General features: G+C 41.0%; 1 protein-coding gene across 1 annotated transcript in view; it reads right to left on the bottom strand.

Annotated features, from left to right (window-relative positions):
• The window catches only part of LOC135965287 (protein sel-1 homolog 2-like), an 87,167-nt gene that overhangs the window by 20,599 nt on the left and 49,099 nt on the right, over window positions 1-17,469 (bottom strand). The window contains exons 7-13 of the mRNA XM_074003181.1: window positions 15,306-15,359; window positions 14,790-14,849; window positions 14,618-14,699; window positions 13,129-13,283; window positions 12,174-12,230; window positions 4,620-4,688; window positions 3,166-3,243 (exon numbers count right to left, since the gene is read on the bottom strand). Coding sequence (XP_073859282.1) covers window positions 3,166-3,243; window positions 4,620-4,688; window positions 12,174-12,230; window positions 13,129-13,283; window positions 14,618-14,699; window positions 14,790-14,849; window positions 15,306-15,359 — 555 coding nt within the window. The remainder of the gene's footprint in view (window positions 1-3,165; window positions 3,244-4,619; window positions 4,689-12,173; window positions 12,231-13,128; window positions 13,284-14,617; window positions 14,700-14,789; window positions 14,850-15,305; window positions 15,360-17,469) is intronic.

Genomic DNA, 17,469 nt, shown 5'->3' on the forward strand with positions numbered 1-17,469 from the left:
GATACCTGCAGGAACCATGCCGGTGATATAAGAAATAAAATATGCCGGGTGGTGGAGACAGTGGTGCAGATGGAGACACACAGAGTCCCTGCCCTGCGTGAAGGCAGCAGCAGCTCTCAGCTCCTCTGCTCCAGCTGAAAATGGCAGTCCTGTTTCATTAGCGTTTGTCATTTTCTTTTCTCTTTCTTTTTTCTTTTCTTTCTTTCTTTTTTTTTTTTAAAGACAGACTCTTGCTCTATCACCCATGCTGGAATGCTGTGGAATGATCTCAACTCACGGCAACCTTTGCCTCCTGGGTTTAAGTGAGTTTCATGCCTCAGCCTCCCAAGTAGCTGGGATTACAGGCATTCACCCCCATGCCCGGCTAATTCTGTACTTTCTGTAGATATAGGATTTCACCATGTTGACCAGGCTGGTCTCGAACTCCTAACCTCAAGTGATCCACCAGCCTCAGCCTTCCAAAGTGCTGGAATTTAGAGGTGTCAGCCACCATGCCTGGCTAGCTTTTGCCATTTTCAAGAAAAGCTGGATGTTTAGATTTGGATGTCAAGTTTACTGATTTATTTAATTTATTTATTTTTTGAGACAGAGTCTTGCTCTGTTGCCAGGCTGGAGTGAAGTGGCAGGATCTCAGCTCACTGCAACCTCTGCCCCCCAGGTTTAAGCGATTCTCCTGCCTCAGCCTCCCAAGTAGCTGGGACAACAGGCACATGCCACCGCACCCAGCTAATTTTTTGTATTTTTAGTAGAGACAGGGTTTCACCATGTTGGCCACGATGGTCTCAATCTCTTGACCTGGTGATCCGCCCACCTCGGCTTCCCAAAGTGTTGAGATTACAGGCGTGAGCCACCATGCCCAGCCAGCTTACTGATTTTTAAAACACTTTTTGGCCCAGAAAAACCATATGTATAGCCAACCCCTCCAGTATACACCTGCTGTTTTAGGATGTAATGCTGTTGCTTAGGTTAACTGACATGAAGTCAGGGAGCAAATAGGCCTTTCTTTGGCAAATATTTAATAAACCCCTGCTCTGGACCCCTTTATTTAATAACCCCTTGGCAGGACCTTTGCCCTCCTCTAGTTGAGGACACATGGCTTTTGGACAGGAGGGGAGAAGCAACAGGTAGGAACCAGTTAAATCCCAGCAGCAGGAGTGAATGGAGGGTAAGTTCAGAAGAGGAAAGAGATCATGTGAGCCAGTAAGGGCAAGGGCAGCTCTGTGGCTGGAGGGAGGACTGGGCTGTGCTCTGAGGGATAAGTAGGACTTAGAATAAGAGACTCTGGGAAGGGGAGGCAGATGACAAAAGTATGGAGATGGGGACGGGCCTGACGTTCAGGGGCGCAAGAGAGAACTGGAGGAATGTGGTCCAACATGGGCACAATGTCACATTCAGTCACTGTGCTTGTTTCTAAGTAAATAAGACAAAAGAGGTTGTAAAATCTGTAGCTCTATGTCATGGTATTGATATCATTTAAAAACAAATTTACAAAGCAGTTTTAAAAAAAGTAGTAAGAGTGAGAAATCTCATAAATTGTCCAGGTACTGATCAAGAAGTATGTGGCCATCTCTACCCAATGCCATTTAGAATAATTACCTTAATTGTAAGTTCAGATTTCCTTTGTAAAGGAAAGCAGCTCGGGTTCAGCGCACCAGAGACCCAGATCACTGCTGGTTGGTTCCACAACCCTGAATAGCTTGGAAGCTGAGTTAATTTACACTCCCATCTCCCTGGCATTATTCTTATGGGCTGACAAATCAGTGTTATTTGCCAGATTATAAGACATTTTCCTTGTCACTCCTTTTCAGTCTGCTTTTCCTTGTCATCCTAATCTAATGGTACTTCAGATAACTGCCTTGCTGAGCAACAATTTCATATACATTACAAGGGAGAGAAGCCAAGTACTAGCCTTCTCAGTAATTTACACCACAATAGCAGCAGCTCGGAGGTGCTAGTCACTTATAAATAGGCTCCTAGAGCAGTGTGTGGGTTTTTAAAAACTGGGAACAGTTGAAATGATTCCTGATTTGAGCACATCTTTACTGCCAGTGTTCCAGTATGCAACTGTAAGACAACAAAATGCTTCCTACTGTGCAGGGATAGAAAGTTTACCAAGGCCATTCGCCAAGAGCAGGCCGATGGGTGTTGGGATGAGGCCATCTTTTGTGCATGAAAGGGATTCAGAGGAGTCTACTAAGTCTTATTTGACAGATACCGGCCTCACGGAGCCCAGGAACAAAGGCAGAGACTTCAATGCAGGAGGCATATTATACCATTTCTCTCGTCCCTCATACAGCTAATTCATTCTGTCTGGAATGTGCTCCAAAGTTCACTCTACCTTACTGGTCCCACACTGCAAAAGATAATAGCGCGCTTACTATGTATCAGGCACTGCTTTAAGTACTTCACAATATGAGGCACAGCCTCCTGAGCAGCTGGGACTACAGGTGTGTGCCAGCACGCCGGGCTAATTTTTGTACTTTTTGTAGAGATGGGGTTTCACCATGTTGCCCAGGCTGGTCTCAAACTCCTGAGCTCAAGCAATCTGCCTGTTTCAGCCTCCCAAAGTGTTGAGGTTACAAGCGCGAGCCACTGTGCCTGACAGGCAAATATTCTTAAATTCCCATTTTACAGATGGGGAAATTGAGGCACAGAGAGGTTAAGTAACATGCTCATGTTCACACATCTAGTCAGTTTCAAGGCTGGCATTCAAGCCAGGGATTCTGTCTCCAGATCCCTCTTCTCAGTCTCCTTGCCCTGGCCTCCTCCCTGACAAGCTCCCACCTCCGCCAGAGGGAGCTCTGGCCAACAGAGGGATTTTCCCTTCCTCTGTCCTCATCTCTTTTGTTTCCTGTTCCTGAGCTAGATGGCCTCATCTATTGCATAAGGGAGAGGGGAAAGCTGAACTTCTGTCTGGCTTCCTCCTGGCCTCTGCTAGGGCAGCACAAGCCACTGCCATTTTTCATTTTCCAAGAAGACAAGTCGTAGCTTCCCTTACTGTCATTGCATACTCCCATCACCAATATTATACTTCTCCAGGACACAAAAATCCTTACTGGCCCATTATCTGGGCTTGGGACTTTGAAGTCCATTCTTTGGCACCAGTCTGCATGTAATAAAAGCAATTTGTGTGTATGTGTTTACAGCAGTGCATTAAGGACATACCTTACTGGCTGCCATGGAAAAGTACTTGAAGGCAGTAGCATTATTTTGCGGTGCGGCAGCATTCCCCTCTAAATACATCTAGGAAGAAAAATGAAAAGAGGATAGAAAAAAAAACAAAATAATTTGAGGGTAATGCAAATATTTTAAAATGAGATAGAGGTAAGACTAGTATAACACATTGAAAGTAGTAAATGCCCACTGAATTGTATATTTTAGAGTGGTCAATTTTGTGTTATTTACATATTTACATTTTACCTCAATTTAAAACAACAAGAAAAAGTAAGAGTACCATTTATTACAGATTTCTGGAGTGACCCTGCCTGAGGGCAAAGAAATGGACCCTGTTTCTGTTTTCTCTCTCTCTTTTGTTTTGCATCTACATTTACTGTGTGTTGCACTTAGGAAGCAGGACATTTGTCCCTATGGTAACTAATGCAAATCGGCCGCAGTGAGCCAAGGGTGGCACATAGGGGAGTGAATAGTCTTTGAAGGAGAGAGAAGAGCATGCATTTCCAGAGGAACCCTCCACCAGGCTACTCTGCAGTCATAGGAGGCCTCCCATCAGAGGTGGCATAAGGATAGCTCTGGTCAGTCTGGAGCTGATTCACACTCCAATGGTAGAGGAGAGAAGGGCCTGATTGGGCTCAGACCTGTACCCGTCTCCAGCACTCAACCAACCTGGATCTCCTCTTACGTATTGGGGAGTGGGGTGGTCATAGGCTCATAGCTATGCTCAGAGGAGGAGCCCTGGGCCAGGTGCACTTTTTTATTTTATTTTTTATTTTTGGAGACGGAGTCTCCCTCTGTTGTCCAGGCTGGAGAGCAGTGGCGTGATCTCGGCTCACTGCACCCTCTGCCTACCAGGTTCAAGTGATTCTCCTGCCTCAGCCTCCCAAGTAGCTGGGATTACAGGCACCCTCCACCACGCCCAGCTAATTTTTGTAGTTTTAGTAGAGACGGGGTTTCACCATGTTGGCCAGGCTGGTCTTGAACTTCTGACCTCAAGCAATCCACCAGCCTCCGCCTCCCAAAGTGCTGGGATTACAGGCGGGAGCCACCGCGCCTGTCCCAGGTGCACTTTTAAGGTTGCTTTTGGTGCCCCAGATAAAGGCTGCTGTTATATGGGGCTTCTTCCCAAACCGTCACTTCAAGAATACCACCCTCAGGTTGCAGCCAAACGCCCCATTCAGCTGCTTCCGTCAGAGAGGCCTGCTGCGCTGTCCCTCTACAATGGGTTCAATGAGCTGGTATCATTCATTTGTTAGGTTTTTATTTTTTAAATTTAAATTTTAATTATTTTGAGATGAGGATCTTGCCATGTTGCCCAGGCTGGTCGCCTGTGCTCAAGTGATCTTCCCACCTCGACTTCCCAAGTAGCTGGGACAACAGGCACACGCTGCTAATTTCTTAGGTTTTTAATAAATGAAAACTATGAATCAAGATGAAGCATGTACCTTTCCTATAAATGCCATGGCATTTGCACTCCCGGCCTTTGCTGCCTTTAAGAAGTAGTGTAATGCTTTCTGGAGAGAAAAGAAACAGTGTTATTGCTAGTCACAAAATAAATCCTTCAAAATAGCTTTTTGAGCCACACTTTATTTAATTCAATATGCATTCGAAAAATATCTATGGTTCTGGCCACTGAGCTTAAGAAACATCTGTGAAATGCCCATTTTGTTCAAGGCACTATTCCGACCAAGTGCTTTTTCAGCCATAACCTGAGGAGTGGAAGAGTGTCTCCATCTCTTTCTTTCGTATCATTTTATAACATGAGGACTTGCTTCTTACATTTGGAAAGCCACAACGGGAATGTAGCTTTGTAGGGAGAGATGAATCCCAGCTGTGAAGCTAAATAGTCCATTATTTTGAAAAGCAGGCTTCTCTGTTGACACTGTGTACTTAATAAGAGGTTTTACTATGGTTGGCAGAATTGGATACACAGTATCCTAATGTTTATAGGCATAGTAAGACCAGACACACTTGCCCGGCTGCTGAGATCAGGTCTTTATGCAGAAGTGAGCTTTAAGACAATTCCTTCTGACTCAAATTGAAGGAGGCCAGTAAAGCCTCTGATTTTTGTCTAGGTCATTACATTAAATGAAGCACTCTGTCTAGAACACGTAAGGGCTATCCTTGTCCCTTGCTGCCACACTCCCTAGGCCTCATCTTGACCTTCTGGAAAGCCCCTCTTCGGAAACCATATAGAGCAATGAAAGAAATCAGCCTCAAGAATGTGATATGAAACCGCTGTTTTTGTTTGTTTGTTTGTTTGTTTGTTTTTGAGACGGAGTCTCACTCTGTCGCCCAGGCTGGAGTGCAGTGGCATGATCTCGGCTCACTGCAGTCTCCATCTTCTGGGTTTAAGTGATTCTCCTGCCTCAGCCTCCTGAGTAGCTGGGATTACAGGCGACCCCCACAATGCCCAGCTGTGAAGCCATTCTTTAAAGTGTCTTGTTAGGATACGACCCTTCTGCTCTTTGAAAAGTCTCGATCAGGTTGATGTGCAAAGATGTTCCTTCTCAAAGAGAAGAGAATGTTTAAGGAAGAACTGCTGGTAGTTATTTGACATGGATGTTTGCTGTAGGAATGTTGCTAACTTCTTTGTGGACATAGGTACAAATGCTGCCACTGCTGAACCTCATGGCATCATGCATCCATTCATCCATCCAGCTCTCCCAATCTTCATTTACCCTTTCAAACACTTGAGTGAAGCCTGCTATATATAGGATAGTATGTTACGTATTATAGGTGATTCATAGACAAACAGAAACATGATTCCTACATTTGCTCCCTAACGATGTTCCTAAGAAAGAGAATACATATAAATAGCAGTAAGATAGTATGTAATAGGTGGTATAAAATAAACTCCATAATGAATTAGAAGGAGATAGAATAAAAGACATTGTATCCAGTTCTCCAATGAGTGTTTTGCAAACTTTTTCTTCCCTAATCTTCACAATAGCACCATCAGGAGGGTGTTATTAATTTCTGATCTTATTACCAACATGTCAGAGTTGTGCAGTTAGTACTGGAGATCAATAAGCAGCTCACCACTCTGTCTCCACAGTATATAGAGGAGGGCTAAAGTGATCGAGGCCTCATGAAAGATGGTGACAAGTCACCAGTACAGAGGCTAGGGGAAGAACCTGAGCAAAGGAATGGGGATGAGAGTGGCCAAGTTGTGTTCAGAAAATAGTAACTACTTCAGCGTGGCTGAAATACAACATCCGAAAGCCAAGACTTACAAAAATATGATGGGACCATTACTATAAGCAGTCTTGAATACCAGGCTAAGGACTTTATTATTTTTTTTAATTAAAAAAATTTTTTTGAGACAGTCTTGCTGTGTCACCGAGGCTGGAGTGTAGTGCTGTGATCTCGGCTCACTGCAACCTCCACCTCCTGGGTTCAAGCAATTCTCCTGCCTCAGCTTCCTGAGTAGCTGGGACTACAGATGTGCGACCACCACAACCGGCTCATTTATGTATTTTTAGTAGAGATGGAATTTTGCCATGTTTGCCAGGCTGATCTTGAACTCTTGACCTCAGGTGATCCTCCTGTTTCAGCCTCCCAAAGTGCTGGGATTACAGGTGTGAGCCACCACATGCGGCTGTAAGGATTTTATTTTATTTTAAAATAAAAAATACAAAATAGAAGCCACTGAAGATCTATAAATGTTAGGGAATCCTGAAGATAAAATGCCTGGAATCATCTAAGTGTCAGCTGGAGAGGAGAAAGTTATAGCAATGTACAAGTTACTAAATGAGAGAACACTAATATCAAAAATAAAAGTGTGTCTCATGAATCTCTCTACTGAGCTGTGACCAAAATATGTCCCCAGGTAACTGTGTAAATTACACAAATCACATTATCTCCTGGGCTTGGTTTCCTTATTCAGATTCTCCTCCTCTGTGCTCTCAGGGCACTTCATCCTGTCCGTATTGTGGCATTCATCCGTTGATTTCATTATCTACTTATTTTGTCTCCTCCAATGTTGAATCTTCTGTACTTAGCATAGTGTGGGCTATGTGTTAGGTATCAGGAAATGTTTCAGAAATGAATAAATGAATGAATGTCTATCCATCTCTAAAACAAGGCAGCTGGACTTTAATCTTTATGGGCTCTTCTCGCTCTAGTATTATGATTCTGTAAAATCATTTTCAAAGTCCAGTTTAGTAATTTGGTTCTCAAATATCTTGTAATAGAGACTTTTGAAAAAAGTTTCATTCTGGGAAATCAGTGAAATTTTAAAAGAAAGTAACATGTTCTCCAGAAGCAAATATAAATCCTGGCATTTTCCCCACCCTTAAATATAATGATTTGATAAAGACCTAAAGGAATTGAGACTCTGTCTCACACACTGCTCCACTGTCATGGCTTACTTAGCATTTCATTCCCTTTTTTTTTTTTTCATTTTTAAATTTACGTGTCCATAATACTATTGCTTCAATTATATAAATCTTTATTAAACACCACATGAAACTACCACCAAGAAAGCTACCTTGATGGATACACATGAGCCAACCTGAGTTCTTGTTCTTGAAGAGTTAAGATCAAGTATCCATCCATCGATCCATCGATCCATCCATCCATCCATCCATCCATCCATCCTTCCTTCCTTCCTTCAAATATTAACTGAGCACCCATCATCATATTTCACAGATTCTAAGATGTACATCTCCTCCCACCTCATTTCAATCAGGACATTTCTTACTATCAATGGCATATTATGATATATATTGGCTTTTTTTTTTTTTATTCCTCAGAACATAAAATATTTGTGTGTCTTACAATTGCTGGTGTCTTAGTATGAAATATAGTAAGCCCCAGATATTATGTTAAGTAAGTAAAGTTTTATTACTTGAACCCATATCTCTCTTTTAAAAAAATGATCATGATTTTTCATCGGCTATAAGCAAATCTGTAGTTTAATCAGTTTGTAACATTTCCCCTAGAATGAAATGCCAAGAAAATGTATTGTTCTAAAAATATTTATGAATACTTTTTTTTTCTTTCTTTCTTGAGATGGAGTCTTGCTCTGTCACCAGGCTGGAGTACAGTGGCATGATCTCAGCTCTCTGTAACCTCCGTCTCCTAGGTTCAAGCAATTCTCCTGCCTCAGCCTCCTGAGTAGCTGGGACTACAGGCGTGTGTCACTATGCCCAGCTAATTTTTGTATTTTTAGAAGAGACGGGGTTTCACCATGTTGGCCAAGATGGTTTCAATCTCTTGACCTTGTGATCCGCCCACCTCAGCTTCCCAAAGTGCTGGGATTATAGGCATGAGCCACCGTGCCTGGCCTGAATACTTCTTTCATCTCTGGCTCTGTAGATCATCCTGAGAAGAGATGGTATTAGCTCTTTTTAAAAATTTTTTAATGGGTAGCAGCATAGACAAAGCAGTTGCACTTACAAATTTGATATTATTCCTCTGCTAGGTTTAATTTAATTATGCTTTATCCATTTTAATAATGTTCACCCAAACATCCCGCTTTCCTAATCCAATTTACTCTGAGCCTGCATATATTTAGAAATACAAATAAAATTAAAATCTATGTGTAGAAATTTCAAGATAATGTAATCAAGAATTGCATATACAGTATTTTTCAATAATTAAGAATTTGGTCAGGGGGAGGGTAAAAATGTTTTCTGTGATGACAACTCATGAGAGAGATTAGTTCAACCCAACAATGAGGAAGGAAAAGAAAGGCCAGCTAGTTATTTCCAGGTATTTTGAAATTTAATTTTCTGAGCAGTGGACTGGAGCATCATATTTAGGAAGAGTCTTATACTAATAATTCTCTTTGGTGGACTGAAATATTAGCATACTGGCTCAAGTGGTGGTCTTCAGGCTGAGGACTGTAGTTAAGAATAAGGTATTGTATATTTCAAAATAACTAGAACAGAGGATTTTGAATAGAACATGACAAAGAAATGACAAGTGTTTGTGGTGATGGATTTGCAGATTACCCTGGTTTGATAATTACATAATGTATACGTCACATCTGCATACATATGTATATATTACATAATGAATATATTATGTAATGATCAGAACATCACAGTGTATCCCATAAATATGTATAATTATTATGAGTCAATTAAAAAAGAAAATAAAATAAAAAGAAAACATTATCCTCTCTGAGGAGGTGAGACTTGGAAAGATGAGAAGTGAGGCATGAAAAGAGCTGCAGTAATAGCCTTTTGGAAACTGGATGTATCTTTGTATCTTCCCTCTCCCTTATGCATCTCCCCTGCCTTCCAAGTTGATTCTGGCACAGCTACACTATGGTATGTTACGAGAATGACCGCAGTACTTTGCAGCTCTGCTCACTGAGAGGAGAAGCCCATTTCCCTACCTCTCCAAGCTTGCTGGCCTTGTGATTTGCTTTGGCCAAAAGAATGTGGCAGAAGTGATTTGTCAGTTCTGAGCTCAGGCCTCAAGAGACTTCTGCTCTGGTGTTCTTCGAACCTTTGACTGCCAAGTGGAAAGCTTGGGCCAGTTGGCTGGAGCATGAGACCACATGGAGAGGGACCCCAGTCATTCTAGCAGTCACAGAGGAAGCCATCATAAACCAGCCAGCTCTAGCTAATGTTTCAGCAAACTGCAGATGCATGAGCAAGCCCAGCGAAGATTAGCTGAGCCTGGCCCAGATCAGAATTGCTCAGCTGAGGCTAACCAAAATTGCTGACCTGTCAAAATCATGAATTAAATAAATGGTTATTATTGAAAACCACCTACGTTTGGGACTATTTAAAATGCAGACAAAGATAACTGATAGATAAGTCAATCTGTCGTAAGGTTTGATATTTCAACTGGAGTCCTCCATTCAAGTTCCGGTTCATTAGGCTGAGAGAATAAAAAAGGACCAGCCTGTGCTTACCCCCAGAGAGTACCTGAACCACAAGGATGGTTCTGGAATTAAACTTGTCTTCTTGGGATATCTGGAAGCAGAAGGCCCAACCCACTATCAGAAAGAGCTAAAGGAAACTGAGAGATCATGTCATTTCTTCTTCTTGCTTTATAAATGAGGGAACAGATTTTAGAGGCTGTTTTTTGTTTTGGCCTGGGTCAAATGAAGTTTAATGGAAAGAGCTCAGGTTTTGATTTCTGAAGGCCTGAGTTCAAATTCTGCTTCTTAAACAATCTTACTTCCCAGTTGTGAGCCTTGAAGCAATTTATTTTATGTCTCCAGCCTCTGCTTCTTATTTGTAAAACAGATGTAATAAAAACCTTGTGAATGAGCCCACAGGAGATCCTGGCTGGGCTCCTGGGTGACACTCAGCTGCCTGGCTGCTACATAACAGCTCTAGGATCCTGCCCTGGGATTGCACTTCATCCTCACCTGGAGGCAGCTGTAGCTGCCATCTGGTGACCACAGTGGCTGGAGCTGACTGAAGTACCAACTTTGTGGGATTTTATTGCACTGTACAAAGATTGGTTTGTCTTCCCTACAGCTGGAGCTAGGGTACCCTCACGTCCAAATTTCATGTTTATGGAAAATGAGGAAGCCTTCCTAGTTACACATTCTATGATTAACATGAGAAACTCATTGCAGGCTGAAATCTGACAGAGTAATATTATGAATCCGGATATTCCCATCTAAGAAGCTAAAACTTTGGTTATGATTAAGATGAAAGAAAAATCTATGGATCTTCAACTGAGTTGTCTTGGGGTGAATATGCTTATTTAAATTCCTACCTATTTTATCACATTTTATGAAATGACTTTGACATTTACCTAATGTTTACTGGACCTCATATAAAATACAAATTACAGTACCAAAGACACATTCATAAAATAACACAAAATGAAATGCAAAGTAATAACAGATCACTTTTTTAGGTAATAGCCTTATAAAGTAGTTGTTTCTATCACGTAGCCATTGGGACTATGTTGAAATGGGCTATGTGTTCCTTTGAGACAAGGAGCATGTGGTACCTATAAATGAAAAGAGCAGAAAGATCATCTTTTTTTAAAAAAATCCAGTTACTTCCCAGGTCTGTGGTGATGTAGGGCCTTGAAACCACTATCAGAATCTAAGCAAGAACTCATCCCATGATCCTGGCATCTTACAGAGGAGGATCCTGTGTAGGTCAAGTTCATTTGTTCATTTGCTTTTTTCTTCACTATAAATTTGAATGGTTAATTAACTTTTTTTTCTTTTTCTTTTTCTTTTTTTTTTTTTATGGAGTCTTGCCCTGTGGCCCAGGCTGGAGTGCAGTGGCATGATCTGGGCTCACTGCAACCTCTGTCTCCTGGGTGCAAGTGATTCTCCTGCCTCAGCCTCTCGAGTAGCTGGGATTACAGGCATGTGCCACCACACCCGGCTAATTTCTTGTAATTTTAGTAGAGATGGGGTTTCACCATGTTTGCCAGGATGGACTCAATTCTCCTGACCTCGTAATCCACCCGCCTCAGCCTCCCAAAATGCTAGGATTACAGGCGTGAGTCACTGTGCCCGGCTGGTTAATTAACCTTTTAACCTCACTGGGATGAGGTAAGGTTAAGCAAAATGATTGAAAGGAGCTTTGCAAATGTATAAGGATGTTTAATATATTTTTAATTATATTAAAAGCAGTCTGTCTTCTGATTTAGCCAAATGGGGATGAAGTTGCTTCTCAGGCTCCTTAGCAGTGATCCCCAGGTGGACTCTGTGGCTGGCCTTGGGTTCAGGCTGGCAGGTGTGGATATTCTCTCTCCTAATCCCGGCCCAAGGTGTGTGTGAGTGGGCAGAGACTAGGTTCTGCTGGAACATGGATACTCCCCTGCCTCGATTGCTCCTCAGAAGTCCCTTCCCCTTTGTACTTGAACGCAGGTGGGCAAGTGCTCCCTCTGGAGAACTTAGTTCTTCCTAAGAAGCTGGGAAGCATAGTTGACCAACAAAGCATCAGTGGGCTTTCTGAGCAACTCTTCCACCTCTCCCTCTCCCTGCTTTCACTTCCCTGCCAGCCTCCCTCACTATTACCTTCCTCACCGCATGTGACTGGATCTTGAGATTGACTTACGTAGTAATCTTGATCTAGACCTTTCCTCCCAATTAGATGTAATTGTCCAAGAGAGACCTAGGAACGATGAGTTTGGAAATGATTTTAGCAGCAGTATTACTTTAAATAAATAAAACATTTATGTGGTGATTCTACTGTAGTATGTTGATTGTTGGACGCGTTTGAAATGTCCTGAAAAATTCAGGGAAACATTCCAGACTGTATCATTTATTGGGTAATTGGTTGCTGCTGGACATATGGCTTCCTTAGTGGCTGGAAGCCGGCCTGCCAGGGTACAGAATCACCCAGGCACGTAAACCTAGGGGCTTTAGCTCTTGACTCTCAAAGATTGTGCAAATACTGTCCCATTCCCAAAGACAGAACCTTTCTGGATTGTCGTAGTTTATTCATATTAAAACCAACACTGGGGCCGGGTGTAGTGGCTCACACCTATAATCCCAACACTTTGGGAGGCCGAGGCGGGCAGATCACGAGGTCAGGAGATCTAGACCATTCTGGCTAACACAGTGAAACCCTGTCTCTACTAAAAATACAAAAAATTAGCTGGGCATGGTGGTGGGCGCCTGTGGTCCCAGCTACTCGGGATGCCGAGGCAGGAGAATGGCGTAAACCCAGGAGGCAGAGCTTGCAGTGAGCGGAGATCGTGCCACTGCACTACAGCCTTGGCGACAGAGCGAGACTCCGTCTCAAAAAAAAAAAAAAAAAAAATTAATTAATTAATTAATTTTTAAGGAAGAAATGCAAAAACATTGCTATTATTATGGCAACTAGTTCTGCAGTGGGCTACAGGAACTGCAAGTAGCAGGGAACAAAACAGGAGTAGGGCGAGAGGAGGGCGTGTCTCTCCCCTTTCCTATTTAGGATGGGGTGTTGTTCATCCCTCCAGGACCCAGAAAGAGTTAAGCCCCTTGTAATTTTCATGTTCTAAAAACTCAATCTCATCTGTATACATTACTTGTATCTGAACATCTCCTCTTTCTGCCAAAAATTTATAGTATTGGTATATGTCCCAATCCAAAATCTCACTGTTAGAACTCAGATTTTCAGGTCTTTCTGTTAGTCTTACTTTTTCCACTGGAACACCTTCACTTTTTTCAAATGTGTCAGCAACTGTGAATAAAAACAAGCCAGAGAATAGCTAGAAAACAGAGGCTGCCAGAGATAACAGTCAATTTAGAGAAAACACCGTTAGCTTATTATCTTAAATTGTGCAGAAATCTGTTCAACTAATAGAGACAGAAGATCCATGAAAAATAGAAATTTGCAGATTTTTGGCCAGACACAGTTGCTCGTGTCTGTAATCCCAGCCCTTTGGGAGGCAGAGGCGGGCAGATCACTTGAGGTTAGGAGTTCGAGACCAGCCTGGCCAACACGGTGAAACCCTGTCTCTACTAAAAATACAAAAATTAGCCAGGTGTGGTGGTGCACGCCTATAATGCTAGATACCTGGGAAACTGAGGCATGAGAATTGCTTGAACCCAGGAGGCGGAGGCTGCAGTGAGCAGAGATCGAGCCACTGTGCTCCAACATGGATGACAGAGAGATACGCTGTCTCAAAAAAAAAAAAAAAAAAAAAAAGTGCAGATTTTTGTTTATTGGGTTCTCTAGTTCTTCTTCGCAACCTATGCAAGTATTGTATCAACTTATATCAGACTCTACAGAAGATCTTGACCAAAAAGACTCACGGAAAGGGGATATTTTAGGAGCAGACAACTCACCCTATCCATAATTTTTTTCTGGGACTAAGACTGTAATACAGGTATAATCACTGCTCTTTAATTACTTCCTATGGATAGTCTGAAAATAAATATAAACATGCTTGAATACACCTGACAAAGTGTGCAGTTTGAAATATATATAGTAATTCAAATTTCATTAAGCACATGAAATGATCTTGTTATATATAGCATCTTAAACTCAAAACCATTTTTTTCCTCCTTCTTTCTTTTCTCAGATCCTAATAGTGCCAAAGATGTGTGTTTAGATGTTATTCTGATTACATTTAGACTAATGGTTGCTTGAATTGCTCTCATATGTGGTGATAGATACCTCCAGTGTATGTACCTTACATTCATTCCTTTAGGAATTTTTGGCAGTCATCCCATATTCTAAATGTTATTTTTATGGTAACTGCTTAATATTTATTGATGTTACATTCAAATCCTCAGTAAAGGAAAGAACATCACAAAAGCAAGTAAAACAGAATTGTTTGGGGATACATATTAACGAAAATAAAAACTGAGTATAATCTTTTAAAATTATTTGGAAAGTAGCTATTAAGGAAACAGAAACTCTGTATTATATTAAAAGAATTGTATTACAACATGTTAAGAACATACACTTTTGATATTTTCATAAGTTTATATCAATTGAACTGTTATTGATTCATTTTTCTAATTCCTTGGCAACTGTTTATTTTAAAATAAGTTATGTGGATTACTTACTATGATCTGCCACTTTCTTGTAATAACTTAGGGCAACTTCACAATTCTGTAGAACATTGATTCCTGACAAATATCTGTACCCCTAAAACACCAATAGATGCATCTTAATATTCAAGACAATGCTGTATTTATGGCATACAAATTTGGTCCCGAGAATATTCTGTTTACAAACCAAAATCATCTGGGACATCATGCTTCCTCCAGCACTTCCAAAGGTGTAATATATCAGTGCCTAAAGTAAAAACAAACAAACAAAAACCCCCCAAACCAGGTTGGTCATTTAAATTTGAAACTCAAACCAATGATTCCTTTTTTATTCCTAGTCCCACAATGACCCACTGAGTTACTCCAAAATAAATTTCAAATTTCACTCTCCTTTGTAAAGATGGCTGCCATTTATTAGGGGTTTACTAATCTTTGGAGTCTGTGATAAGGGCATTGTATAAGATATTTCATTTAATCATCATAATTTCCCTATGAAGCAGATATTATTTATCTTCAATGAAGAAGTTGACTTCTGAGGCTTTAAGAAACTTATGGCATAAGAACACTACGTTTCTTTGACTATTAAGCTGGTGCTTTCAACTACTACACTAGAGTGAACCCCTTTAATTAATGAGTAGATTTTATTCAATGTCCCTTTTAAAGAAATCAATTTTGTTCCAGAATAAAACAGAATGACCTTTACCTTAGCTTGATCATATTTCATTCCTATTCCATAAGAAGACAAAAATCCTAATGCCTAAAGTACAAAAGAAAAAATACAATTTAATCAATTTATCTCATATTTATTCTTATCTATATGGATAAGGGATATCTTAAATGTCTGCTTCATAATTTGCATTAATTTCTTTTTTTTTTTTTTTTTTTTTTTTTTGAGACGGAGTCTCTCTCTCTCGCCCAGGCTGAAGTGCAGTGGCGTGATCTCGGCTCACTGCAATCTCCGCCTCCAAGGTTCAGGTGATTCTCCTGCCTCAGCCTTCCGAGTAGCTGGGACTACAAGTGCCCACCACCACGCCTGGCTCTCTCTCTCTCTCTCTCTCTCTCTATATATATATATATATATATATATACACACACACACACACATACACACACACATATATATATAAATATATATAGTATTTTTAGTAGAGACAGAGTTTCACCATGTTGGCCAGCATGGTCTTGATCTCCTGACCTCGTGATCTGCCCACCTTGGCCTCCCAAAGTGCTGAGATTACAGGTGTGAACTATGGCGCCCGGCCTCTTTCTTTGTTAGTTTTTTTTTTTTTTTTTTTTTTTTTTGAGATGAAGTTTCGCTCTTGTTGCCCAGGCTGGAGTGCAATGGCGTGCTCTCAGCCCATTGCAACCTCCACTTCCTGGGTTCAAGTTATTTTCCTGCCTCAGCCGCCCAAGTAGCTGGGATTACAGGTGCCCACCACCATGCTGGCTAATTTTTGTTTTTTTAGTAGAGATGGGGTTTCACCATGTTGGCCAGGCTGGTCTCAATTGCCCAGATGGGGTTTCACCTGAGGCCAGGCTGACCTCAAGTGATCCATCCACGTGCCTCGGCCTCCCAAAGTGCTGGGATTACAGGCGTGAGCCACCATGCCCAACCATTGTTAATTTATTTCTTATACCATAACAAAGCACCCTTTTACATTTTTTTTAAGGCTGCAGGAATTTGGGAATGCTCACAATAGTGGAAAATTTGTGTAATATATGTAAATATAGGCTAATTCTTACTGTACTTTAGTATAAATTATAGTAATAAAACCAAGGGCCCTTTTATACTTTATTGGAAATGAAATATTTTTCCTTCAATATTTGAAACATTTAGATTTGGATACTTTTCTTCATATTATTTTTAATGTGATGGATGTAAAATATTCAAACAATAACAAATACACTGAATAAAAAAATGAAAGGCTGAGCACAGAGCAAGACGATGGAATAGGAAGCCTCAGACTGCATTCCCTTATAGGGACAGTGATTTAATTATATATGATCAAAAAAGCCTTTTTGAGAACTCCAGAAACCAGTTAAATGATAGGACAGCAGGCAAGCTCAAAGTCAAGAATAGTCCATGAAACAGGTAAGAAAAGCCATTTAATTTCATCCATGATCCCTCCTCCCTCAAGCCAGCACAGCTTGGTGCTCTCAGGAGAAAAAGCCCAACTGACAGTTACTACCTTGGGAGGGAAAGAGAAGAAAGGAACATATTACTTTTCAGGGGGTTGTTCCAGTGACTGGTTTTTTCCTCACCTAACTCACAGTGCTGACAGAACCAGTATATTTTCCATCCCTAGGGGCTACTGAGAACAAAAGAGCTCAATGGCTTACTGCAGTGCCAGAGTACCTGCAGTACCACAGACAGACATCAGAAGGAGTAAGAGATTATAAACTCCTGGAAACAAACAAACAAACAAACAAACAAACAAAGTGGCAAACCACTCTAATTGGGAAATTACATGCACAAGCCCAGAGAAGATGCATCCCCAGAAAAGGTTTGAGAAGCCTTCAGAATTTTTAACTGTGCTGATTGATGAAGGCCTTTCACATATGAAGCTAGTCTATGAAGACTAGGAGAGATAGCTGTTTTTTCAAGTGCACAAATCATAGCAAAATAACAACAACAACAACAACAACAACAAGGCACACAAGGAAACAGGAAAAGATGGTCCTATGGAAGGAACAAAATCTCCTGAAATCAACCTTAAAGAAACACCAAACAATGAATTACCTAACAAATAATTCAGAATAATCATCTTGAAGAAGTTCAATGAACCATAAGAGAATACAGAAAATAAAATCTGGAAAATGATGCATGAACGCTATGAGAATATCAACAAAGAAAAACTACTAAAAAA

Source organism: Macaca fascicularis, chromosome 10, assembly GCF_037993035.2.
Source record: "Macaca fascicularis isolate 582-1 chromosome 10, T2T-MFA8v1.1".
Taxonomy (NCBI): Eukaryota; Metazoa; Chordata; class Mammalia; order Primates; family Cercopithecidae; genus Macaca; species Macaca fascicularis.